Raw genomic sequence first — 26,327 nt, forward strand, 5'->3', positions numbered from 1 at the left:
CATAATGTGTCTACTTTTTAAAACAATAGCACCCAGTGCCCCACCCCAAAGTGTAACCGTATCAAAGAATGATGGAAATGGAACTGCAATTCTTGTTAGTTGGCAGCCACCTCCAGAAGACACTCAAAATGGAATGGTCCAAGAGTATAAGGTAATACAAATACAGTAATTACTGATGGACACCCTTCTCCCTACAAAGAAAAAGAAAGAGCTTGTCTAAATTGTGGATATCTGGCGCCATCTGCTGGTTCATGTGGCAACATGTAAGATTATCTTAAAAACACTCCTGTTTATTCAGTCATTGTGGAATAATTCTTAAGCCATTTTAAAAAATTAATTAAAAGAAATAATCAATATGGTCACAAAATTTATAGGTCCATATAATCTCACATAAACCATATATAATAGTGCTAATTTAAAAAGGGCTTCCTTTTTTTACTCTAAAAAAATAGCTTGAATATATTTTGCAGGATTGGGTTGCCCTATGGAATTGACTGAGTCAAATTCTATCAAATATGGCTTGCTTTCTTTTTTTCCAACATATTTGAAGTTTTGGAACTTTGTAGCTAAATTGGAAAATTTGTTTTGACGTGCAACAAAATTTATTTTCTATAAAACTTGTTTTAGTCTCTAAACAAAATTTCATGTCTCAGAGGAGATTCAATTATAAATTTATGTATGTTTCAATGGATTTTAAAAATAGAGGATGTCAAGTGAATGAATCTAATAACTCTGATAATTATTTCGACCTGTGAAGCTCTAGTGATTATAGTCTTACATCGATTTGTTTTGAGCAAATATTTTCAAGCATGCCAAGGTACAGTAAAAACAAAGTTAGACTCATAAGATGTATTCTATCAATGAATCTGTATTTTAGGAAAGTCTTAATGATCTATGATAAATGAATAATAGATTGCATCAGGGAAATCTCAATAGAAAATAGATTTTACATGTCTTTTTTTCAACATGTATGTAAACACACTGCATGCTAGAAGAATTTTAACTGTAGAACATGTATCTCTAGATACTGTTTTATATTTCCATGATACCTGAGTATTTTTTCTAGTTACTAGCTAAATTGTGGTACTTAGTAGCTTATCTCATATATGTGAATATTTTAGACTATGTCTGTTGATATGAAACTGATCTTAAAAAGATGAACACATTTATTTTCTACAGATTATTAAGTACTAACATCAGAATAACTTGTACATTCATTTCCTGACTCAGTAGGTCTGATAGGGGGTCTGCATATGTATTTTGGTTGATCTTTTCAAGGTGATCTGATGTGCACCCTTGGTAAGGCTTGCCAAATAAAGACCATCAATGTCCCTTTGAGCAAATTGATTTGTACAGTAACTAGATATACTGAGCTTAATTTCAGACCTAATATTTTCTTAAAATGATTTTTAAAACAGACTGAAGTATGTTTGGGAAATTTGCTAGAATTTTTAAAGGGTGACGTTTTAAAGTATTTAAAATAGTGCATGAATGCCCTGTGACTGTTCTAAGATACTTCAAATTTGACCTTCTAGTGTAAATGAGTCATTAAAAGGTAAGAGTCTCTACAATTTAAGTGTTTTCTTACAAATTTCAAGGTTATCTCAATATGAGTAGTGACAGGATGCTGTGGTGCAGTCCAGCAAAATGAACTATTATTGAGATTTTTAAGGATTTAAAATGAGGTGGTGTCTCAGCTCTCCAGCAAAATTGTGTAATATAGGCATTTTCCCCTAAGAGTCGAAACTCATTTCTTTCCAGAAGAAATGCAAAAGGGTGGATTTCACTTAACTTCATGGTCAATTTAAAATAATAAAATGCCTTTCAGAGCCTGATTGACTGGTACAAAATCAGTTTGTGGCTTTGGTTCAGCTACGTAATGTAATTGGGGGAAAAGAAAATCACAAAGGACTCTTTATTTCCAAATGGTCAGGACCTGGTATAGAGTTTGACCGTTTGCTGGTGTTATGCATTGAAACTGTATTAAAATAATATTAACTTCCAAAGGAAAAAAATGAAAGGTTATTGCTCACATAATAGGGGACACTGACACTCCTAGATTTATTTTAAATCCCATTTCCTATTACAGTTTAGACAATAGGCTACTTGAAGCTAATCCTACATTTTGCTTGAGGACATCGTAAAGAATATAGAGCATGTTTTACTACTCCATGGATCATTTTCTTATGGTAACTGAGTCCAAATACTGTCATGTACCATATCCAAAATCTGAAACATTGCAGAAGACCACTCTATGAATAAATAATCCTTTAGTGAAATGTAAATTAAGGATTACAGCGTAGTTCAGAAATCTTACTTTCCTGAAAATAATTTCCTGTCACAACTATCCTTATCAAAGTTAATGAGCTATATAATTTTCTTATTAAAAGAACATTTTCCTTTCAAGTCAAATATGTATTGTTACTCTTTATGATCTTATGTATGTTATCAAAGACTAATTAATATTCCTGCTTAAATTAAATACAAGATAGAATTCTAATTTTCTCTCATTGATAATGCAACATACCACAGGCTGAGTAGACTCCTAGGAAGATCCTAACTCCTTAGGTCCAATTTTATTTATTTATTTTTAAGTAAACTCTTACACCCAACATGGGGCTCAAACTTAGGATCCCCAGATCAAGAGTTGTATGTTCTACTGACTGAGCCAGCTGGCACCCCTGTCCAGTTTTATTTTTAATAACCACATTTATGCAAAAGTACTTTATAGATTAAGTTATTGTTCCTTGTCTAGATACACAAAGCTTTTTGCAAAGCCCTTTTTTCCTGGCAAATAATTTCTAGGTATTTAAAAAACAACAACAACCTGATGATTTGGGGTTATAGGAGCCTGTGTTTTGGAGCCAAAATCTGTAGACTTTCCTGACATAATCCTTGAAAAGTATATGAGAAATTTCAGAGATCTTGAAGGTACTGCTAACCCTAGGATTTAGTTCTGTCTTCTCAGAACTAGAGCCTAGGGAAAAATGATTTTGGAAGCATCCTCTGTTAGGTCCATGATAAGTCTGTACTTGGTCTAGGTCTAGAACCGAAAAACCATGTTGATCTTTGCATCAACGTAAATAATTTACCAGCTTAAAATTCCTTGTGCTCATCTTGCAGGTTTGGTGTCTGGGCAATGAAACTCGTTATCATATAAACAAGACGGTGGATGGTTCCACCTTTTCTGTGGTCATTCCTTCTCTGGTTCCTGGGATCCGATACAGCGTAGAAGTAGCAGCCAGCACGGGAGCTGGAGCTGGGGTGAAGAGTGAGCCACAGTTCATCCAGTTAGGTGAGTGCCAGTATAGATCTGGCCTGAGAGTATCGCTGCACTCATTGTACTGCCTCTTTGTTTTTTGGAAACACAGTGACAAAAATGATAATGTTAGCTTTAAGATATATACATAATACATTGCATAAAATACATAAATATATAACAGAACTATATAGGTAGGTATATGATATATCATTATTTAAATGTATATTATATATCATAACTAAACCTAAACTAGCCAAGCACACATTTTACATTATATTTCAAGCAAAAGTTGTCAGCAGCCATTGTCATCCTAATTTCATCCTATTAAATTTTCCTTTTTTTTCTTTATTTTTCTACACAACAAATACTATTAATTGAAGACCAAGGATACCTCAGTGAACAAGAAGACACAGTCTGAACCTAAATGGAATTTATAGTTATTTGGATTAAAAAAAAAACGTGAAAAATTTAAACTAGGTATTAGAAGTTTAAGCAGTATACAATTTATAGTTACCATTTTGGCATCTATTTAAAACTGTAATTGCTTCTTATAAAAAAAAAGATAGATTGCAATGTCAAAGAGAATTGGAATGCAGTTACATGTTAATTACATAGAAAGTTATATATGTTGTGTGCTTCAAAAGTGGTTAGGGGAATTAAAAAAGGAAAAACATTTAAAAAAAACTCACAGAAAAGCCTTTTTCTAGGGAATGTGGCATGAACATAACATACAAATTAGTAAGTGGTTACTAGTAAAATCTAAAGCAAACAACAGCAAAAACAATTATAAATGGAGAGGGGAGAGAAAAGCATCAGTATTGCAAGGCTACATTTAAATTATGAAAAATGCTGAATGTATAGTCAACTTTGGTTTATCCTTTCAGATGAAAAGTTAAGCATTAGTTAAGATTTTATGTCAGTTGCTAAATATGGAAAAGGGTCTGACAAATGCATTTTTATACTTGACAGATAAGCACATAGTATGTTTGCATTTGGATGATAATTGGTGACATCCTAGAAATTATTTCAAAACAAATTCAAGAAACATTTGACCTTGAATAAGCTTTTTTGCTGTATAAACTTTACATTTTGAAAACTCCTATTGCTATTCCATTGTTAAGACAGTGCTATCTGCTCCAACAGATGTCTTTGACAAGTCTCTGCAATATAACATGATAAAGTCTACCTGAAGTGCCGTAATTATGGCGTGGGACTCTGTTGCATGTAGATGTGGAGGGTCGCAGGCTGATGAGGCTTACCATTTTTTTAAGGCTTTATTTATTCACGAGAGACACAGAGAGAGAGGCAGAGACACAGGCAGAGGGAGAAGCAGGCTCCATGCTGGGAGTCTCATGAGGGATGCGATCCAGGACCCAGGATCATGACCTGAGCCAAAGGGAGACACTCAACCCCTGAGCCACCCAGATGTCCCAAGCCTTCCCTTTTTTAACATGGAGCTTCCAAGGTTGACCCAAGGCCAGCAGAAAGAAAGAAAAGAAACGCATAGTGTGAGAGAAGGTTTAATGCTGCAGGTAGACCTCCTGCGCAGAACTCAGTCATGTGATTCCAAATAGATGAGAACACCACAAAATGAAGTTGCTGCCTCAGGAGTTCCCTCCTGAAAACTCTGTGGTGTGACAGTAGCATTCATCCTTTAGAGGAGAGCTTGCTGTATCTGCCACAGCTATGGACCAGAATTTGATTTGGGGATTCTTTTTAAACAGTGATTACATATGCAACTTTTAAGCAAAAGAAGTTCCATGGTTTATTTCAGGTTCATTTATTACAAAATTACAAAATAGGAAACTATTTAAAAGAATTGCTTGATGTATCTGTTACAACATTAGGTTAGATATGGGGAAAAATAGTCTAAATATAGACTTTTTACTCAAATAGTTGCCCAGTTTTGTGAAACATCAGTATTAACTTATTAAAATTGATATTATAAGTTACACTGTGATGACCCTATACATTGTTGATGTCATTTACCTATTTTTTATAACATACAATTTTAGTCCTTTGTCAAAGATGAATTGAAAAAGGACTGTGTGTTGTTTTATTTATTTAAGATTTAAATCAGTGGATTGCAGGGTAAAATTAGTTTTCTTAAAATTATAAATGTGTGCCAGTTTTCCATGTCATAATATAGCCTCAGCTGCAGGGAGACAAAGACTGAGATACAGAGTGGCCATTTTAATTCATTAGTCACACCACACTTTACTCTGTTAAGCCCATCTGGTCACTTGCATGGAACCTCTCTTGGCTGTCTTCATAAAATCTGAAGCTACCCGACTTAACCTTGCACAAATAGCCATGGAATCTATAAACTTAGTAGATACAAAGAGTATATCAGGGGAAAAAAAAAAAAAAGAATAGATCTGCTTGGTGAACTCTCAGAGGATGAAGTGCTTTTAGGAAAAGGATATATAAAAGAGCCTGGAACATGAAATAAAACTTTCAGTCAACAAACAGTTGAAGGCAGGTGACTGAGACAGCTTATAAAAATAGATTTTTCAGGTTTGACCCTCTATAGAATAAAATCTGGAAATCTGCTTTTAAAAAAAAAGGCAAAACACACACACAAAAGTAGCGATTTAGCTACCATTTTACATAGAAAGGGGTGCTATTTTCCCAAGGTTGTATCCTTAGCTTTTGAATACTATTTATTTTTTCCTACCAATGTCTTATTGGGGCACCATATCATTTAATAAGAAAAAAATAGCCTGTAACTTTTTTTTTCTGTTTGAGAAATGTTATTTATATATAATGAGCTATTCCAGTTATTTTTCTGGAAAAAAAAAGGAATTTTGGACTAGAACAAATGTCTCTATTTTAAAGCAGGTTGATTAGCAGAACATTTTCAGAGTCCAATTAAAGTAGACGATTGTAAGAAAGCACCATTGTTAATGAAATGGGCAAACACCTTCTTGTTTCACCAGATGTTGTGGGGGAAGAACATTAAGACCACAGGCACTAGGTGGGAATTCCGCCCACTGGGCATCCTCAGAGTCGGCATCACTCAGTCCCAACAAAGTGGGATATTGCTTTGATCGTAGAACAATGGCTTCCAGTTTTCTACAGACTTTGCTGACTGCTCTGTATGAGTGATGACATGGCGGGCTTGAAAAATGAATATCTTATTAGTAAGTTTAAACATAAATGAAAAATAAATAAATTTTCGTAGCCAGAAATTTTATCAATTTTAAATTATTGAATCAAAATAACAGAAAACATAAGCCTTTTTGAGTTTTCATAAGCCTTTGACTGTTCATAACACTTGATAGTTCTGGTCCATATTTAACATTCTTGTATCTATTGCTGGTCATGCCTATTATTTTAGAAGAAAGTGATTACTTAAAAAAAAAAAAAAAAGCACTTTGGGGCGTCTGGCCGGCTCAGCCGGTAGAGCATCCGACTCTTGATCACGGGTCATGAGTTCAAGCCCCACTTGGGGTGTAGAGATTACTTTAAAAAAAAAAAAAAAGAAAAAGAAAGAAAGAAAGATTATTCATGAGTTATTTCAGTGGTAACATTTTAATTTTTCTTTGGTTTTAGATTATACTAAATTTTATAGACCCTGTGAACATAGGCTCAAACAATGCATGTCCCAGACATTTTAGAGTCTTAGCATATAGTCATATAGTTGGTTTTAGGGAGGAGGAAGACACACACGCTTTTTTTTCAATATCTACCTTAAATAGAGGAAATAACATTTTATCATCATTTTTAGAACATATAATGGAAGACTTCTATAGAAGTCTGAGAAGTTTATATCTTTTTTTGTGCAACTTATATGGTACCCCTTATTTATATAGTCCTATTCAGATATTTCATTTTTTATAGTTGCCGCTTTGTACTTAGCACTGTCTCGTGAAACTTCATCTAAGCAATAAGCTGCAGAGTATTGGGGAGTAAAAAATAGAAATTGTGTGCCATTGTCTTTGTTTTTAAATATATTCCATAAAACCATTCCATCATATGGCTTTACATTAAAATAGAGTAAATATAATTTCACTGAAAATCTCATGGACTGTTTGAATGAGCATAGGTGGTTGTCATAGAATTAAAGGCAAATTATTGTCCAAAAATTAACAAAGTACTGATAGCCATTGTATATGATGCAAGTTTGCATTCATTATCTCACTGCATTTTAAACCCACATTAATCCAAAGATGGCTTTTCAGATTCTCATGGAAACCCCGTGTCACCTGAAGACCAAGTCAGCCTTGCTCAGCAGATCTCAGATGTTGTGAAGCAGCCAGCGTTCATTGCGGGAATCGGGGCCGCCTGCTGGATCATCCTCATGGTCTTTAGCATCTGGCTCTATCGACACCGGAAGAAGAGAAATGGACTGACTAGTACTTATGCGGGTATCAGAAAAGGTATTACCTTTCCTCGGTTTTTCATTTTTTAAAAATGTTTAAGTAACTCTTGATTTTAATCTGTGATTCTAAAATATTGATGGTTATAAATCTCATATTTTACTCTATGAAGATTTTTTAAGGTGCTTTTATTTTTTTAAGTGCTTTTATTTTATTGTGATCTCTACATATTAACTCCTCTTGAGTAGCAATACCTCAAGGCTTATCTGTTTTAGGCTCAATTCCTTTAAAATACAGTTTGCCAAGGTAGGTCTACACTTGGTTGTTAACACCATCTTTTGTGCTCTTAGAGAATCACTTCATTGCTTTATGTTCTCAAAGAAGTGTTTTAATCTCCTTGTCACAGGAATTGCAAATACAAGCTTTGCACTGCCTCACATAGCTTTAAAGGAAGTGCTGTTGCCTTTGTGAAGCTGAAGGGATTATTTATAAAATTATTTTATGAGTATTTCTGATTAGTTACAAAATAGTTATTTCTTACGGATTATGAAATGCTCAACTAAATGATGTGCCTCCATTTGCAGAGAGGAGGTTTAGTACTTTTTTATTGTTGTATTTAAAGTTGCAGAGTTGAATATATATATGCTGTTAATTAATAATGGGGATTTCCTTACAAATGTGTGTATAGGGTTAGAAGAGAAAGTTTACTTGACCACTAGTATTTATAATTTTGTGGATGAACCAAGTATGCCAAGACACTTTTTTCACAGACACTTTTGTCACATATCCTTGAAGTCTATAGGTTGGTGATTTGTATATTTTACTCTTTGATGAGATTTGTTAACACTATCAGACAGATAATCCTTCCTGCCTCCACCTCCCCACAAATATATTAATCAATTCTGGGCCTCTGTGATCTACAGGTAGGGTGACTAGAAGTTCTGGTTTCAGGATAGCATCCCAATTTATGTCTTTAGTCTAACAAATTATTCAGGGTCCTCTTGTTTGCTCTCAAAATTGTCCTGGTTTGGCATGGCAAATTATGCATTCACCCTAGTTATATAGGGATTATATGTAAACCTAAGACAACACTTTTGCTTTCTGCAACACAAATTTAAAGACAATCACCAATGAACACATCCTCTCCTGCACCATCACCACCCTTCCTTTTTTTTTAACCACCTTTCCTTTAAAAAAAAAAAAAGTCTACATATTTTCTAAAGATTTTATTTATTTATTTGAGAGAGAGAGTGAGCCCGCACATGCAAATGAGTGCTTGTGGGCAGGGAAAGGGGCAGAGAGAGAGAGACGGAGTCTCCAACAGACTCCAATCAAGCGTGGAGCCAGACTTGGGCCTCAATCCCACAACCCTGAGATCATGACCTGAGCTGAAATCACGAGTCAGACACTTAACCAACTGAGCCACCCCAGCACGCCAAGTCTACCTATTTCCTTTTTTCCCCCCCAAGTCTAAATATTTCCTTAGGGGACATTTAATCAATTATATGGCAAAGTCAGAATCTGTAGTGCTAGCTAGAACTTTTCTCAATGAGAAGTTCTATGGACTGTCCCTATACACTTCTAAAACAGCCTGGGACAGCAGTCTAAAATATTTTGTTGTCAGTCACAAGGGGTCTTGGCAAGAAAGAGTCAACACAAATTCATCACCCCTACGCTAAAAATAAATTAACATGCCCCCTCCTGTGGATGTGCAGTAGTCTCTTCATGTACATACGTTTGCCGTAGCATGATGATCCTTCAAAACATTTTTTTTCAGATATGCATTCTATCTAGAGATGAAGCAAAATGTTAGTATCCCAGCCTGTGAAATGGAAAACGAGGGCTTAGAGGTTACTGCCAAGAGAGCTGGTGCTCGTTATGTATACAAAGTGGAACAATGTCAGGCACACATGTTCCCATATAAAACCTTTGACTGAAATACAATGGAGAGAAGGACCACGTGGGTGTCCCCATGTCATGGAGCAGGGAGGGGGCAGGGTATTGGGAGTTGTATTTTGAAATCTAATTTGAAGAGGAAAAGTGACTAATTAACGTATAGATGTGGAGTCTCTTGAATTCTCCAGGAATCTTGCATTTCTTGGTGCCATGAAGTGCTGCGGCTGTGTAGTTATAACAAGTTACTGCTCTATATTGTCTTGAAATCTACATATGTGACATGAAACCCCCTTCCTTTCTGAAATTTCTTTCCTTTCACTAATGTACTTTAAGCATGCCGGCAAATGCCTATGTGCTCTTTTTGCAAAACCTATGAAACTAATATCATTGTCCTTTTTAACTAGCTTGTGTTTAAGCAGAAATCATAGAACATAATTACAAATGTAATTGGTGAGCATTTGATTCTGCTTCCCTCAATTTGCCTTGTTGGCACTTTTTCATAATTCCCTTCCCATGCAATTAAAAATAGTGCATCCTGAAACCTTAAATTGTCTACGCCAGAAACAATGCCAGTAATTATGAGGAAAAAATTGAAGAGAAGGATTTTAAAGAATTAAATATAAAAGTGTCTACTGACCTATAAACCATCAGGCCAGAATGTGACTTTGGGTAAGAGTGAACATTTTTAACCTTCCCCCCTACATGTATCTGTAGATCTACCCTCTGCTAGAACATTCTGTATCCCTTGTCCACATACATTCACACAGGGCACCAGCATTGCTGGGTAATCAGGGAGTATTATATTATTGGAAGCTTTGAGAATTAAGTTGTGCTTTGGTGTACAAGCTGGAAAAATTTCACTTAGATGGACTTCTTTTCATGTCTTCTTCAATTCCTTTGACTGGGTTAGCAGTTTGCTAGGAGTACCGACAAGGACCTTTCATATATTTTTTTTCCCCTTACGTCCTTGTGATTGCAAATTAATGTTCAGGCATTTGATTCTTGCTTGAATAGCTTTACTTTCAAATGTACCTTTTGACTTATTTATTTATGAAGACTTGTTAACTGTGACTCGGAATTTTTTATTGTAGCTAAATTACATCGACTCTGAAAAAAACCCAAGTGAAGGAGAACACAATAGAATTCTTAACACAGGGAGGGCCTGCTGTGCTGCCAGGGGAGGCTAGTGCATCTGCTGGGCACACAGTGCTCAGGTTTTTGTTTTTGTCCCTTCTAGTGTGGCTCAGCGATAAAATGGTTTGGTAAGAAGTGACAATTGTACAGAATGCCCCAGCATTGCTGTGTGCAGCCCCAAAGGCTCTAATCCTAAAGCAAATTTCTGGGAGACATTCCAATGTGAAGCAGCAAATACATTTTTGGCAGCTTCTTGATCCGCGAGAAGTCATCAGTATTCTAGTTTGTGTGTATTAAGGACTTCATGGATGCAAACTTTTTATCCTCAAGGGAGCAGCGGTGGTTCCCTTGCCTTCTTTACCAGGGCAGCGTTGACAGGAAGGCCAAGAGCCTGGAAACCAAGTCAGCCTCCTCCCACCATGAAATGACGTGGGAATAGTTGTGGTGTTCCCCACACCCAGGAACGGGGAGGAGGTGGGAAGAGTGGGGGAGACAAAGCTGCTAGCTTTGAGGTCTGCAGTTCAATTTCAGGCGTTATTGATCAGATTAAGATTTATAACTGCAGGATAAGTGAAGGTTTTCAGTGGGGTGTTATTGTTCTATTGTTTAGCTCCTAGCATGACATGTAAAAAATGCTCAGCCTCCTCTAGGAGAGCCTCTCAAGGTAAACTATAATGGAGAAATTCAAGTGTAAAACTCCCCATTTTTTTCCTGTCCATTCACAAATTTCTATTACGATAAAAACAGAACATTACATTGTTTATATGAGAAAGTGTCAGGCGTTTCTCTGCTGTGAAACAGCTCAGGTTTATGGCTCTGTTTCAGCTCTTTCTTTCCTTCTTTCCTCCCTTCCTCCGTCCTTTCTCTTTTTCCCTCCCTCCCTCCCTCCCTCCCTCCCTTCCTTCCTTCCTTCCTTCCTTCCTTCCTTCCTTCCTTCCTTCCTTCCTCCCTCCCTCTCTCTTTCTCTGAGTGACAAATACTTAAGCACACCTATTAGTCCATTTTAATAAGCATTTACTTTCAGAACTCTAGATAAGGTTCAAGCGAGACCCTGATAATACTTGTTTGAGAATCCATCAGCCAGTGTTTGGAAATGACTAACAACATCAGAGGATTCCTGTTTGTCCTAAAGCCGTGAGCTCAATCTCTGTTGCTAAATGCAGGGTCATTCACAGGCTAACCCAGCACAGCTCCCATGCCAGACGCTTCACAAAATGGTACCTGTAGAGACAAGCCTCTTCTTTTAACCTCAGATTTGGTTTTATTCATATATCAGAGTGTCAGAACTACTGGCTTAGTTATTTACATTTGTTTTATGTTCAGCTGTCTGCTTGATTTATACTAATGTGATATGTTCCCTTTCTCTCTTCAGCTTAATAACGGGTTTATATTTTGTTTTGATTTTTCAGTCCCGTCTTTTACCTTCACACCAACAGGTATATATTTGCACTTACACTCCTCCTCTCCTTTGCTAGTTTGGCATGTGTTGTACTATTGTGTTTCTGTTTTTATTTCATTTTCTGCAGTTAGTTGGGGAAAAGGACTTAAGATGGAATACAATACTTCATTTACTCATGTCAGGCATGCATTTGAAGTAGAAGTGGTTGGTGTTGCTTTTCATCCATTTAATACAGTTATTTATTCATGACTCCACACTGCATCCTAGCCTTGTGCGCACGTGTTTCATTAGATAGACACTCTGTTTCCGCCCTCAGCATGATTTAACATGCTAATGATCTTATTGATTATTTCATACTTGGCAGTGCATTTTTCCCCTTAACTTAAGCTTTCACATTTTCCAACAAAATTTTCTCTCCCTTGAAATTCTCTGTCCATAGAATCAACATTTTTGAAGGTAACCAAAATATCCAGCACATGTGAAAGATAAAACTTTTTATTTTCCCTAAGTCAGAATCCTAATATTTTGTTCTATTCAGTTTCTTTCAAAGTGGGTCCTCTTCTTTCATATCACCTTTAATAGAAGATGTACCTGTAGTCTTGCCTCCTCGGTTTTAATCCAGTTATTGTAATCACTGGAAGCAGTTATCTCTCCTTAACACACTCCCTGTTTGGAGTTCTTCTAAGTCGCAGAATTTGGCAGCTTTTAGAAACATATTTCTTCTTAGAAAATGTGTCTGTATTTACAGAAAAGCTAATCTTCTTAACCCCTTGCCTGTGTGCAAATCTTTATTTGTTATTGCTAAATTTTTACACCCATAACTCATTAGGCTGAGAATGCTTTCAAAAGCATTAAAATATATTGCCACTATATATACACATGTCTGATGAAAATATAATGGGAACGGGTTCTAGAAGCCACAATAAAAAAATAGATTGTATTAATTAATAGCCACAACTTGGCATATATCTTTGTGTGTGGAGAGAGAGAAGGTTTATTTTAACGTTTATCTTTGTCTTACTGGTGCTCATACTTCTGGGAAAATAATCCTGCCATTTTCCCCCATATTTAAGATTCCAATTATATATATACAAAATCGCACAATTATGGGATCTAGCAATAAATTCAAAATAGAAAACTATGGGAATGCAAATGTAAAATGCATAGTATATTTAATAAGAGTGTACTCCAGTTTGCTTTTACTGAGTTATCAACCTTACCAACAGTGTAAGAAAATAAGGGTAAAATATTTAATTCTATATAATCTAAAAAAAGAATACTAGTTGAATCAGAAATGTACTTTCTGTGATGGTTTTACAATGCTTCTAAGTAGAAAGGGAGGAAGTGTTCCATTTTAGAAAGATGGTCATGGATGTAATAGCTTTTGATTTATAAACATAAACATGTCTATTAATTGTTTCTTTTCTTTTCTTTTTTTTTTTTTTGTAACATTCTAGTAACTTATCAGAGAGGAGGTGAAGCTGTGAGCAGTGGAGGGAGGTAATTATCCTGCTTGTTTTGTAGATCCTAAAGGGAATTCCAGGTATCTCATCTTGTCTTCCTCAATGACATCACTCACTGTGCATAAAAGATTTAAGTTAAGGATGAAATTTGTTCAGATCTTTTAGAAATACTCCGTTTGGGCTGTACTGTGGAACTAGGCTTGTTTGTACACAGATGCCGCAGATTGAAGCTGTTGTGTCCTGGTGAATGAACACGAGAGGGCGCACTTTAACCGGGAAAGACAAACTTGCTGAATTAGCAGATGATTAAAAGGAGTTAAAGTAATTAAGCAATGGCATTTATGAAGATTAAGAAATATAGCTAGTTAACAGATACTATCAAAGAAAAAGTGTTCATTTGAAAAGCTGCTGAACACAGCATTTGCTCATAAGTTGTAGGTTAGGTTTGTTCTTGTGAATTCAACATAGTTCAGCTCTCCATTTGTAGGGGAGTATGTTGAAATACAGGAAGAAACCTAGGTAGCTTGTTAATACAGAGCTTTTTTCTCTCTCTTTCTAATTAAAATGAACCTCAATCCTATATTTATTATTTTCTGTAATTATTATTCAGTGAACTTTAATGTATTCACAGAGAAATCACAAATTGATGTGACAGGCAGCTTAAGAGAGCTGAAAAAAGGTATATGTTATGAGAGCTAAGCTTCTGGAATTTCTATAATAAGATGATTTTTCCTCCAAACCAGCAACATCTAGCTTAAGGTAGAGGAACAAAAAACTTCCAATCAAAACCATTTTAGAATTCAAATTCGATTAATTTATTAAGTGTTCTGCTTTGCATGGTTGGATAGTATGCTTGCAACTGGAAAAGACAAAAATGAGTAAGGTATTATTTCTGAATCTAAGGAGCATACCATGTGGTGACACAATTACTGAATCTAGTATACAACAAAGAGTGATTTTAAAGAAGTGTTGACCACCTTTAACCAATGCTGTACCAATTTGGCAACAAGCACTAATCTCTTCTTCCTGGGTACTGGTGCTAGCTGACTGTTTTCATACCTGTGAAACAAAGCCAGCCCCCGAACGACCCAAAAGCTAGGGAGGTCTTCATAAGGAATAAATTCATTTGATTCAGAAATTAAACCAGAGCATGTTTATGCATCCAGGGGAATTCCATCTAAATTAGAGCCCAGATATTCATGAAACAGCCTCTGGCATAATAACATTCTCTCGTGAATAAATCTGGAATGCCTGATTATATAACCACCTCTCTACATGTGTATGTTCATGACTGTCGACTTCCACTTTCACCTTGATCAAAGCACATAAAATACTTGTTGAGCATCTTCTATATGTTCTGCACTAGCCTCCGTGGATGGGCACATGTACAGACTCTCTCTATCTCACATACACATGCACACATGTGCACACACACAAAATATCTGTGGTTTTGCTCTAAATGGATTTATAACCTAGATAAAGCAAATGATCATATCAAACCGAATGGAAGGAATCCATGGGTACCAAATGCAACTTTCTACAGCAAGACTGAAAAATTACAAACTAAACTATCTTCTGGAAAACTTTCAGTATTGCCATACAGAACTAACCTTCTTTTAAGGTTAAAAAGAGAATGACAGTGAAACGTACATATTTCAAATACCAAATAGAAAGATAATAGAAAGAAATAGAAAGAGGTCTCTCTTTAACCAAATGACAACAGATGCTGGCATATTACAGTGAAATAAAGATCTCATGGTCACAAGGACAGTTATATACATAATTTTAAATGTATTTATTCATCAGACATATTTACAGAATGTCTACCATGTTATGGGTGCCATTCTAGTTGCTTGGGATGCATCAGTGAGCAAGTCGATAAAAACTCCTGTCCTTGTGAACCTTACATTAAGTGCAGGAGATATAAGATAAATAATAAACATTAAAAAAGTCAACTCTAGCGTCAGCAGTCGATGAGTGCTTTGGAATAAATAGAGCAGAATAAGAGGGATCAGGAGTGTTTCAGGAAGAAGTCTCATTTCTTAGCCACAGTATGTGTTTGGGTGGATTCCCAGGGGAGGGGGGAAGAGGAATCAGAGTGTGTGTGTGTGTGTGTCTGTGTGTGTCTGTGTGTGTATCTGTGTTCTGTGTATCTGTGGTTAGAGAAGGGGCAGTGACCTAACTCCTCCACTCACCTCTCATGTCCATCCCTTAAACTCTGGTTTCCCTCTGGCATTTCGACTCTGTGAATCCGCTTTGGCCCTCCCACCTCATTTGGCTGATGATACCGAAGTCATCATCTCAAGTCTTCCTTTCTTCTGTATCCATCCCTGCCTTGGTTGATTCTCCTTTCACCCCCTTCACTACCACAGTACTGTTTCCTGCCAAGCGCTCATGCTCTCCTGCCCTATCTGTTGCAGAAGCTCCCCACAGCCCTATCTTTATCTGCATTCATTAGCACTACTTCCTGTTAATTCCCTTTGGCCGTTGGAGCCTAGATGGTATTTTGAAATGCATATGGATCATGTCTCTGAGTAGCTCTAGATTCCATTTTTAATAGAACCCACCATGACTAAAATACCAAGTCCAAATTTAGCACAGCCCATAAAGCCAGCAACCTATAGGGTTTTGCAGGTCCATTTCCCATCTCTAAGTGTCATACCCTACATCCACAGTGTCAGCCCACCTGCCAATCTCCAGTATAAGATTCTTCTATAGATCTGTATTCCGTCAACCCGGAATGTGCTCCCCTCTACCCCACCCCACCCCCGCCGCTGTCACTTTGCCGAGCTTCACCTGCTGTGTCTTCCATGAACTTTTAGTGCTGTGTAAATATCACAGTTAAAGCACCTAGCATAAGGTAATGCAATTATCTTTTGTTTATATCAGGTGTCAGGAAATTATGGCTCCTGGGCCAAGTCCAGTCTGCTGCCTGTCTTTTAAGAATACACCCAAACTTACTTGTTCACATATAGTCCATGACTGCTTTCCCACCACAATGGCAGAATTGAGTCATTGCAACAGAAAATATAATAAAGGAGAAGGCTGAGCCAGAAATCTTTTCTTGTGAATTTAGCCATTCCCAGAAAAGGGAAAATGAGGATTGTGGTAAGCAAAGAGACCTCTTCCCACCCTTGGAAAGGGCAAAGGGCTTGTGATATAACCCAGGGAAAGATTATGGAAGAAGTATTATGTAGCTGTTCCTACCCGTTTGTTTTCCATACCTCAGACATTCCAGGAACCTCTTCCAAAAGCACTACTTAAAATCCAAACTACAGCATAAACCTGGGAACAGCAGAGAAATCCTGAAGAAAGAAATAAGAAAATCAGGCCAGAGAGAATGCCAATAAATCATTTCCTCACAGTGGGAGGTGGTGACAAAGAAACAGCTCTCAGGCCTTGCTTCCCTCTAAAATCCTGGCCACTCTTAAATCTATCCCTTGCTCCTTCCTGGGCTTCAGAACCCTTTAAAGCAATGAATTAAAGGAAAGAGGAGACAGTCTACAGGCAAGCAACCTTTACTGCCAAGGCCCTCTTAACATTTTCTCCTGCTCTGCGACCCTCTAGTGTTTTACTTGGTGATTTAGAAATTCAGATAGGTTGGTTTTGTTTTGTTTTGTTTTGCCTTGCTTTGTTTGAATGAATGATTGGGTTATCTGGAATAAGTAGAGCAGAGGAAACGAAAGTACTGCACAATTATTTAAATGTAGTGTCCATTTTTCCTTTGTGAGACAAACTTTATCCCTTTAATATGAACTGGAAGAAACGTTTGGTTATTATGAGCCCTCCTGACTTCTTTTCCCTGATAATATTGTCTTTTAAAACACAAGGAAGAAAGAAGCAAAACTCAGATATATAACATCTAATATTATATGTTAAAAAAAATAGACATACATTAATTACCAGCACTGAGTTTTGCTTCTGCTTAATTTCTTAGTGTTGAACAGCTAAATCTCTGTCATGTGTACTAAAACCATCTTAAAGACAAAAAAAATAACCTATGAGATTGGTAGTTTAAAAAGTCCCTAACACCCTTATCAGGGTAGCTGCATATGACCCGAACTTCCTCAGAGACCTCTAAAATATACACATAACATCTTAAGCTTCATTATGGGTCGATAATCTGTGGTTCACCTTCTTCCCCAAATAATTAATATTACAAATACGAGTCTAAACCAAAGTCAGGATGTGAATTGTTAATCTTACTTCCTGTTGGAAATCACCCATACATATGGAAAGTTCTTTCAGCTTATGATATCAAAACATTCCCTTTCAAAGTACCTTTCTGAGAGAATCATGGTAGCATAAGTATATTGTCTATTCCTCTTGAAACGTGTAAGTCAGACTGAAAAATTTCCCCTTGACCCATGCTTTAGACCCATGATATCTCTACAGTGTCAAATATGGAAATATATTTTAATAGCTGCTACAGTGATAACACACTTGGTTTAAGTTCAAGTGAAAATACGGTAAGTAGAGCTAAAGATTACTAGAGGCAGAATTTCTATAACCAACATCTATTTCAAAGGCTCCAAATATCTGTGATACAGCTTGCATTTAAATGTTTTAAATTTCAAACATTGCAGCACAATCGCTCTTCAAAGCACGTTTTTATCAACAATATTAATAAGTTTGCTTAGTGTTGTCAGTGTTATTCTGAATTTCGAGACTGTAGACATTTCCCCCACTTTTTCTCTTATATGAATATTTGAGGACTTAAGGAAATTTTAGTACTCCCCAATTGGTAGGCTTATAGCATCCTGGATTCCAGTGAATTCTAGAGCCAGAGGACCTGGGCTTGAATCCCAGCCCTGTCATTCACTCACTTCATAGAACCATGAACATGTTTCTTAACCTTCTTGTCTGAGGGTCAGTTTCTTCATCTGTAAAATCTGGATAATAGTAGTAACTCTTTTGTCTAATTATTCTAAGAATTAAATGAGTTGATGCATGTAAAGAACTCAACAATATCTCACATGTTGTAAGCAAAAAGTAAATATTCATTTTTATTACAGATATATATACACATACGTACATCTACACATGTACAGAGACATATATATTATAAATCCCGATTCTTCCTTTGGAGTGAATCATTCTTCAAATAACCATCATTTGCATTATTTAGTTTCCTCAGTCAACTATCTGTTTGTCATGGAAACCTGGAGAGTGAAGAGTCAGGTTCTTGCTTCCTGGGTTAATGAGAAGCATGGATATTGTATTTTAATGAAGAAAATGGCGAAGGAAATCTTTGCAGAATCTGCAGTTCCAGTCTATATGTTGTGGCTCTGACAGCACACCATGCATCATCATCTCTTTTGCTAAATTATCAAGTGGAGTCAGTGTTGAAAAAGTACATGAGGAATATCATTCTTAGACTCAAGTCTGTGTCTCTGGCACTAGTGGTCCCGGGTTCCCGCTAATAGCCATTGATGCACTTTGCATTCCCAACACAGTGAAAGAGCATTAACATGTGCTATGCCAAAAAAGACAGGAACACTAATATTTCTTATAGTGGACACTTTTGTTTTACCAGATTTAACTCAGTAGCTTTGTTTATGTAGGAATTTATGGCATTTTACATTGTCACCATCAGAAAGTGTTGACAAGCTCACAGAGCTGTGTACTGAAACATTGATGAGGCTTTCTGCAAATGTCAGAGAGCCCTAAACTCACTGTTTCTGACAAATGGTTTTGAAGGAAACTATGCAAAGATGCTTACTGTGAAGGTTCCATTGTCTGAGTAAAGGAGCTTGTTCCATTTTTTACTGAAGTCGTAAGAAGAATCATGATTTTTTTGTGTGTGTGAGTCAAAGACAAAAGAGTGTAAACTGTCTCAAATATGGTATTCTTTAAGCAACTAAAACACTAAAAAAAAAAAAAAATAGGTCTCCGTATTCTTAGATTCCATGTTTGTTAGTCACTGTGATTAAAGTAGAGCATTGCATATGGTACTGTATTTCAAGTCTGAAGCCTGACCATGCCAGTTTACAATGCTATGGCCCTATAAACTGAGGGACATCCTCGAACATCATATTCCATCATAGTTATCTTGTAAAGAAATAACTGTAAAATAAAAGGAATAGTACCATCATTCAGCATAGCTGACCCAGTTATTTGTAAGAACAGTGAGATGAATTTGTTGGAAGTCTGAATAGGAAATATTATTTGCTATTAATAAAACATGTGCTTATATATGTATATATATTATTTTTTCCTTAGGCCAGGACTTCTGAACATCAGCGAACCTGCCACACAGCCCTGGCTGGCAGACACGTGGCCCAATACTGGCAACAATCACAATGACTGCTCTATCAATTGCTGTACGGCAGGCAATGGTAACAGTGATAACAACCTGACCACCTACAGTCGCCCAGGTTAGAGATGCAGAGACAGCTCCATAAGTCTAAGCACAAGGACTGGCCACAGGAGGATACATTTCTTCCCCTCCCCCTACATTGGAAAGGAAAATTTGGTCAACATTTTCATAAAATGTTGACTGTTGTCTAGCGAATTACCCCGATTCTATATTTTCTTCCACCAGAATTTCCCAATATGCACTGGAAGGATGGAGAGTATGAACTCTAGAATAGATAGCAAACAAGGAAAAATGAAATTGTGCAAAGGCATTCATCTTTATGAGAATGTATGTATTTATAATTTATATTTGTAATTAAGTATTTTTAAGATTTAGGGAATAGAACAAATCAAAAAGTTCATAAATCTCTAGTTATAGTGAACAAAATTCTTTAATAGCAGTACAAAAATAATAGCAACTGTACAACAGTAATAAAAAATTTGTAAATTGTGAATGAAAATTAACTGAAATTTCAAATCAAAGTTTTATCGTGTAGAAGTGAATCCCGAGATACCAGAAATATATATCTTGCAGGTGTGTATGCATACATTTATTTTATATTTTGTGTTTTTGGTTCAGAAATATGAGTGAGTAAATTATGTCGTTAAGATTTCATGCTAAAAACATTACATTAAAATATGGATGTAGAGCACAAAATATTGAAAGGAATAAACAGGAAATTACTCATGATTTCTTGCAAAAAAAAAGAAAACAGAATGAAAACCTTCAACATTTCCAATTGGGAAATATTAAAAGAATCATAAAGAATCAAAAGATATGAGTAGAGAAGTAAAATAACCCATGGAACTAAGAAAAAGAGAAATAGAAGATATGGGATCCCTGGGTGGCGCAGCGGTTTGGCGCCTGCCTTTGGCCCAGGGCCTGATCCTGGAGACCCGGGATCGAATCCCACATCGGGCTCCCGGTGCATGGAGCCTGCTTCTCCCTCTGCCTGTGTCTCTGCCTCTCTCTCTCTCTCTGTGTGTATGACTATCATGAATTAATAAAAAAAAAAAAGAAAGAAAGAAATAGAAGATAGCATTTAAGTGAAGATGTTGTGTGTCTTCACTAAAAAACAAATCATAAAGCAGTCTGTATGTCTAGCCTTAAAACAAGTCCAGAGTCTCCATTGAATATGGATATAGATATGGGTGTGACATATCCATGTGAGTACACCCCTGTTCTCCAGAGGTCCATGGGGTTTTTTTTGTGTGTGTGTGTTGTTTTTTTTTTTTTTTAAGATTTTATTTGTTTATTCATGAGAGACACACAGAGAGAGAGAGGCAGAGACACAGGCAGAGGGAGAAGCAGCTCATGCGGGGGAGCCCAATGTGGGACTCAATCCCCGTCTCCAGGATCACGCCCTGGCCTGAAGGCAGGCCCTCAACCGCTGAGCCACCCAGATGTCCCAAAGGTCAATGTTCTAGTTGTATAGATAGGTGCTTACATGATAGCGAATTAAAAAAAAAAAAAGACTGTTGAGCTCTATAGGAGACAAAAGGTGACAATACCCACTTTAATATGTAGAGCTGTGTCATCTAATATGATAGCCTCTGGCTACAGGTGGCTATTTACATTTACATTAAACAAAAGACAATTTAAAATTCAGTTCCTTGTTTGCACTAGCCACATTTCAAGTGTTCAGGAGCTACCAGACACAGGTGGATAATGCAGAATAGAACGTGTCCATCATCTCATAAAATTCTATGGAATCCCACTCATTTAGAAAAATTGGTGAAGAAAAATGAAATTGACAAAACCACATGGCCTTTAATAATATTTCTTAACCACTGTTAAATTATTTAAATTATTAAAGGCCAGGTGAGTCATATTCCCATTCCCTGTTCATTTATTGTTAAAATGCAGAGTAATTGAGTTCAGTATTACAGAGAAGTTGCATATTTCTCTTAAGATTATATTCACATTTATGCCTTTAGTAGCAACCATGTTAATTTTTCATCAAGATATCCAGCTGAAAAACCAGACTTCAAGGTGAGCTGTTAATGTGGGTGCCACTATGAACTACATGAATAAAATAATGGTATTTTAGCCATTGTAACTTGACAAATTTTTTTATTTAAAAAAGTTTTAATTTTAAATTATAATTTTAGTTCTTCCTGATATTTTAATATTTTTAACTGCAGGTTTTAAATATTTCTATTTAATTTTAAATATTCCATCAGTTATTTCTTTCTCTAATACTTCAATGAAGAGCAAATTAAAGGGAAATTGAAATAGTAGACAAATTAGATATTATTTCAGGCTTTCTTTGATTAAATTACTCAGGCTACTTACAATTCATTTCATCATCATTATTTTCATTTTATACTTCTTGGGGTGTCTTTATGAAACCATGAAAGAATGATTATATAACATCCTCCCCTGATAATGATTATCCTACATGACCAAGGAAAAATCTGATAAAATTATCCTAAACACTATTTACTGTCCTTTTAACCTCTGTTCCTCATGTCTTTTGAGTAGATTACTTTATCAAATATTAAAATCTCAAGTTCTTTGATGTGTAGGAAGAGTTTGTTTTTTTTTCCCCTTCAGTTTGGATTCTCAATATTTATGGTTTGTTCTTTTGCTCCAACAACTAACTAGTAGCTTCAGATAGGTCAGTAATGCCAGGCTAGAAAAATATCAATTTGGCAATGTATATTATATAAGTGAAATTCCTATTAATGGGGTTGTTAAAGGAAAATCCTCTTAAATTCAAGTTCAAAATTAGTCTCTATATAATTTCTCTATGTCCTCTCTCATTTCCTCACTTTTGAACTCCCTTCTTTAGAAAATACATATGAATACTTAGCCCTTTTTACTGATCATATTTAAGCCCATTTTTACCTTACATAACAATTTTATTGTGACTCACGAAGCTACTTACAAAGAAATTGAAAACGAATAACCATGCAGAATGACTTTTTCCTTTTCCTCTCCGTTGCACGTAGCCGATTGTATAGCAAATTATAACAACCAACTGGATAACAAACAAACAAATCTGATGCTCCCTGAGTCAACTGTTTATGGTGATGTGGACCTTAGTAACAAAATCAATGAGATGAAAACCTTCAATAGCCCAAATCTGAAGGATGGGCGTTTTGTCAATCCATCAGGGCAGCCCACTCCTTATGCCACCACCCAGCTCATCCAGTCAAACCTCAGCAACAACATGAACAATGGCAGTGGGGACTCCAGCGAGAAGCACTGGAAACCTCCCGGCCAGCAGAAACAAGAAGTGCCACCAGTTCAGTATAACATCATGGAGCAAAACAAACTGAACAAAGGTGAAGAGCTTTGCCTTTATTCCCATCCTTTTCTGTATCGGTACCCTTAACCTTTCAGCCCTACACGTCCAAACTTCCCTGGAATGAGCAAATGAAATCTTTCTTTTGTTACTCACGTTTCCTTATTTCTTTGTTTTCGAAATTTCCAGTGTCAAAGAGTTAATTAGCACAACAATAACCTTGGAAAATTGATTTTATAATAATATATAACTATTTTCAAATGGTTCTGAGATTCATTTAAATTTAATCGTAGGTGAGGGATTGCTTAGCACAATCTTTTATTCATAAGGCAGATGTACAACCGTCACAATACCTCACATTTTAAATAAATAGACTATCCCTTTCTTTCCACTCGAGAATGGAAGGTAATTGCTTCTACATGGTCATATAAACGAATGGCGGTTTTATATCAGACTGAGGAAAAATAATGAAATTAAGCTTGAACTGGAGAAGTGGTTCAATTGGTTGTATTTCTCCTACCTCATGCGGTCACTAAGACTGCTGCGATGTGTGATTTTTAGAACCTAATTTTTTTGGTTGACTTGATTGAAGTCTCTCAGGCTAGAACCTACAGGAAATTTAGTGTTAACTGGTAGCAGTGAAATAGTATTTTGTAGCCTAAGGGGAATGTTTCTCTATTATAATATGTGTGAGTTGGAAGAGGTAAGTATTTGATTTTTTTTTTTTTTGTATTTGATTTTTTTGTAGCCCTTTAGGCTACTGTTTGAATAACATTATTTGCAAAGTTATACCTGTTGGGAAAAAAAAAAAAAAAAAAAGCATCCTCTAATATGAATAGATCAGGGCAACTTTGCATGAGTGTCCAGGTAAATGACACATATTATTGTAGATAACTAGAGACATAGATTTATTTTCTTTAGGCTTGAGTTATGACCATTCTCCTCAGAAATAAAATGTACTACAGTTGGAGATTACAAAAAGGTAACTGACAAACATCCCATTTGATTAAGTTAGTGGTATATTTTTGATTTAACAATATAGTCATCCTGCTTTTTTCTAAGTTTGAGAAAATACTTGATTAGCATAAAACCCAGTTCAGTATATGTTTGTTAAGACTCTTGCACAAGTTTGTAACAAAGGCTGACAATGATGAGGACAGTTTCTACAATCCTATAGTTTACAGTAGGAATTCCAACTGTTGTTATGTTATTCCTCCTTAGTATATGGCTCTACTGTGGTCTTTGGGAAGTTCTGACAGTCCTCTGCACAAATATTTCAGGGATCTTATTGTTTATACTGCTTGTAACAGACTTGGCATATCAACTGTAATAAAGACTTGGAATGCCACTAAACTGATGGATTATTACCCATTACATTCCAGTAGCAAGTTTATCATTTGGATTTTTACCTTTGCCTGAGTAAGCAGAAGCATTTCCATGGCAGATTGAGATACTTTGTTTTCTTATCATGGATATGTTTTTTATTAGATATAATCTTGCTGACAAGCTTCAGGGCTTTTTATTATTTTTTAATGATTTGCAAACATCATACTTCCCTGATTTCTTATGGTTAAAATTATTTTGTTGTTACATTTTTAAAGTTAAGAAGTCAAGCAATTCTGATTTCTGCCTTAGCTGATTTGTAAATATTTTAAAGAGAAGAAATAGTCCCTCATGTGGTTTGTACATATCTATATTAGTCTGATTTATACAAAAGAGATGATGCAAAGAATTTGTATTTTATAAATCTTAAGGAAGGCATGCCTATCTTTTCTTGACTTTTCCTCCTTTACACCTTCCATATATCTTAGCAAGTGATCAACATGGTAACTTAAAAGCTTAATTGCTGGTAAAGGATTAAGGCATCAAAGAGAAAATAAAAGTGTTTTTTTTTTTCCATCTGAAATATCTAGATTATCGAGCAAATGACACAGTTCCTCCAACTATCCCATACAACCAATCATATGACCAGAATACAGGAGGATCCTACAACAGTTCAGACCGGGGCAGTAGTACATCTGGTAAGTATGAAGAAACCAAAGAGAAAGTCAGTCTCTCCTTTAGAAAGATGATATATTCCAGAATTACAAATTGAATGCTAATGAACTAATGTACACATATGACATGTGTAAGCCCTTTATATAATTTGAATTTTTTCCAGTTGTGGGTCTTATCTCTGCAATTTGAGAGACAGTCCACTCACTAAACTATTTTATGTTCTGTTTAGTAACGAAGATTAAAGATCCTATTCCCCGCCTTGCTAATGAACTTTTACAAAGCCAGAAGTATGGCCTAGACTTTAAAAGGCAGTTGAAACTTCTTTTTTGCCCTTGGCCAAAATAAAAGTAAAAACATTGGGCGTGTAGTTAATCTGCTAAATTTGTTACCATTTGACACAGGCTATAAAAGACATAAAATCTGAGTGCACTTGAGCAGAATCACAAGCCTACGAGACAATAACCTGAGATCTAGAGACAATAGGAACCTGCCTCAGTTTGTAATCTCTCTACTCTCCTTCAGTTCTTGTCCTAAACCTCATGAAGTAACCTCCCAATGTGAGTTTGTAAGTGCCTTCGAATCCACAATGAGTCCTCTTCCCTGTGGTCTTCATGCTGTTGCAGCTGTTTGCCACCTGTTTTCCTGATAGAGGCTGCAGATGGGAGTTCACTGGTACTTAAGTCCTGTTTTTCTAATTAAAGGCGGTTCATTATTCGAACTAACATGTGGCGAGTCACACCACAATGAGAACAGAACCAATTGATCTTGACTCTGGTATGTTTCTCCAGGAGAGGGTAGAAATATCACCTCTGGATACCTGGATTGAAGTTGTTACTTGGTGCTTTCAGCCAGTGTCTCTACTCCTTCTGTATGGAACATGGCATTTGCATTTTATCATCTTCCCTTGACTAAGGCATGCTGATTTGGCATTTTCAAGCTTACATTTTATACTGATTGAAACTATTCCTATTGGAATTAAAGGAGTTTAGAAAAGGCTCTTTACCTTTTTAGATCTTTTCTTATTCTACTATATGTTGTTTGATTTTTTTTTTTTTAACCATGAAACTCTTACTAAGGACTTTTGTTTTAAGTAAGGAAACCCTGAAGTTACAGGAATTCTTTTAAAGATCTACTCTTGGGAAAACTATAAAAAATATGTTAATGTTTGATATGCCATTTCGTCTTTGAATTCTGAGCCACTTAGAAAATCGTATCTTAACGTGGAAAATGAGTCTATGGTTCTTG

General features: G+C 36.0%; 1 protein-coding gene across 7 annotated transcripts in view; it reads left to right on the forward strand.

Annotated features, from left to right (window-relative positions):
• The window catches only part of ROBO1 (roundabout guidance receptor 1), a 1,129,252-nt gene that overhangs the window by 1,067,304 nt on the left and 35,621 nt on the right, over positions 1-26,327 (forward strand). For 2 of the 7 annotated variants that reach the window (XM_072806522.1, XM_072806526.1), the window contains 8 exons: positions 30-151; positions 3,124-3,295; positions 7,447-7,644; positions 12,024-12,050; positions 13,471-13,513; positions 19,699-19,853; positions 22,789-23,124; positions 24,998-25,105. In XM_072806522.1, the coding sequence (XP_072662623.1) occupies positions 30-151; positions 3,124-3,295; positions 7,447-7,644; positions 12,024-12,050; positions 13,471-13,513; positions 19,699-19,853; positions 22,789-23,124; positions 24,998-25,105 (1,161 nt within the window). The remainder of the gene's footprint in view (positions 1-29; positions 152-3,123; positions 3,296-7,446; positions 7,645-12,023; positions 12,051-13,470; positions 13,514-19,698; positions 19,854-22,788; positions 23,125-24,997; positions 25,106-26,327) is intronic. The other 5 variants (XM_072806527.1, XM_072806524.1, XM_072806529.1 and 2 more) reach the window with 5 other exon arrangements.

The sequence above is a fragment of the Canis lupus genome, chromosome 30, assembly GCF_048164855.1.
Source record: "Canis lupus baileyi chromosome 30, mCanLup2.hap1, whole genome shotgun sequence".
Classification (NCBI taxonomy): Eukaryota; Metazoa; Chordata; class Mammalia; order Carnivora; family Canidae; genus Canis; species Canis lupus.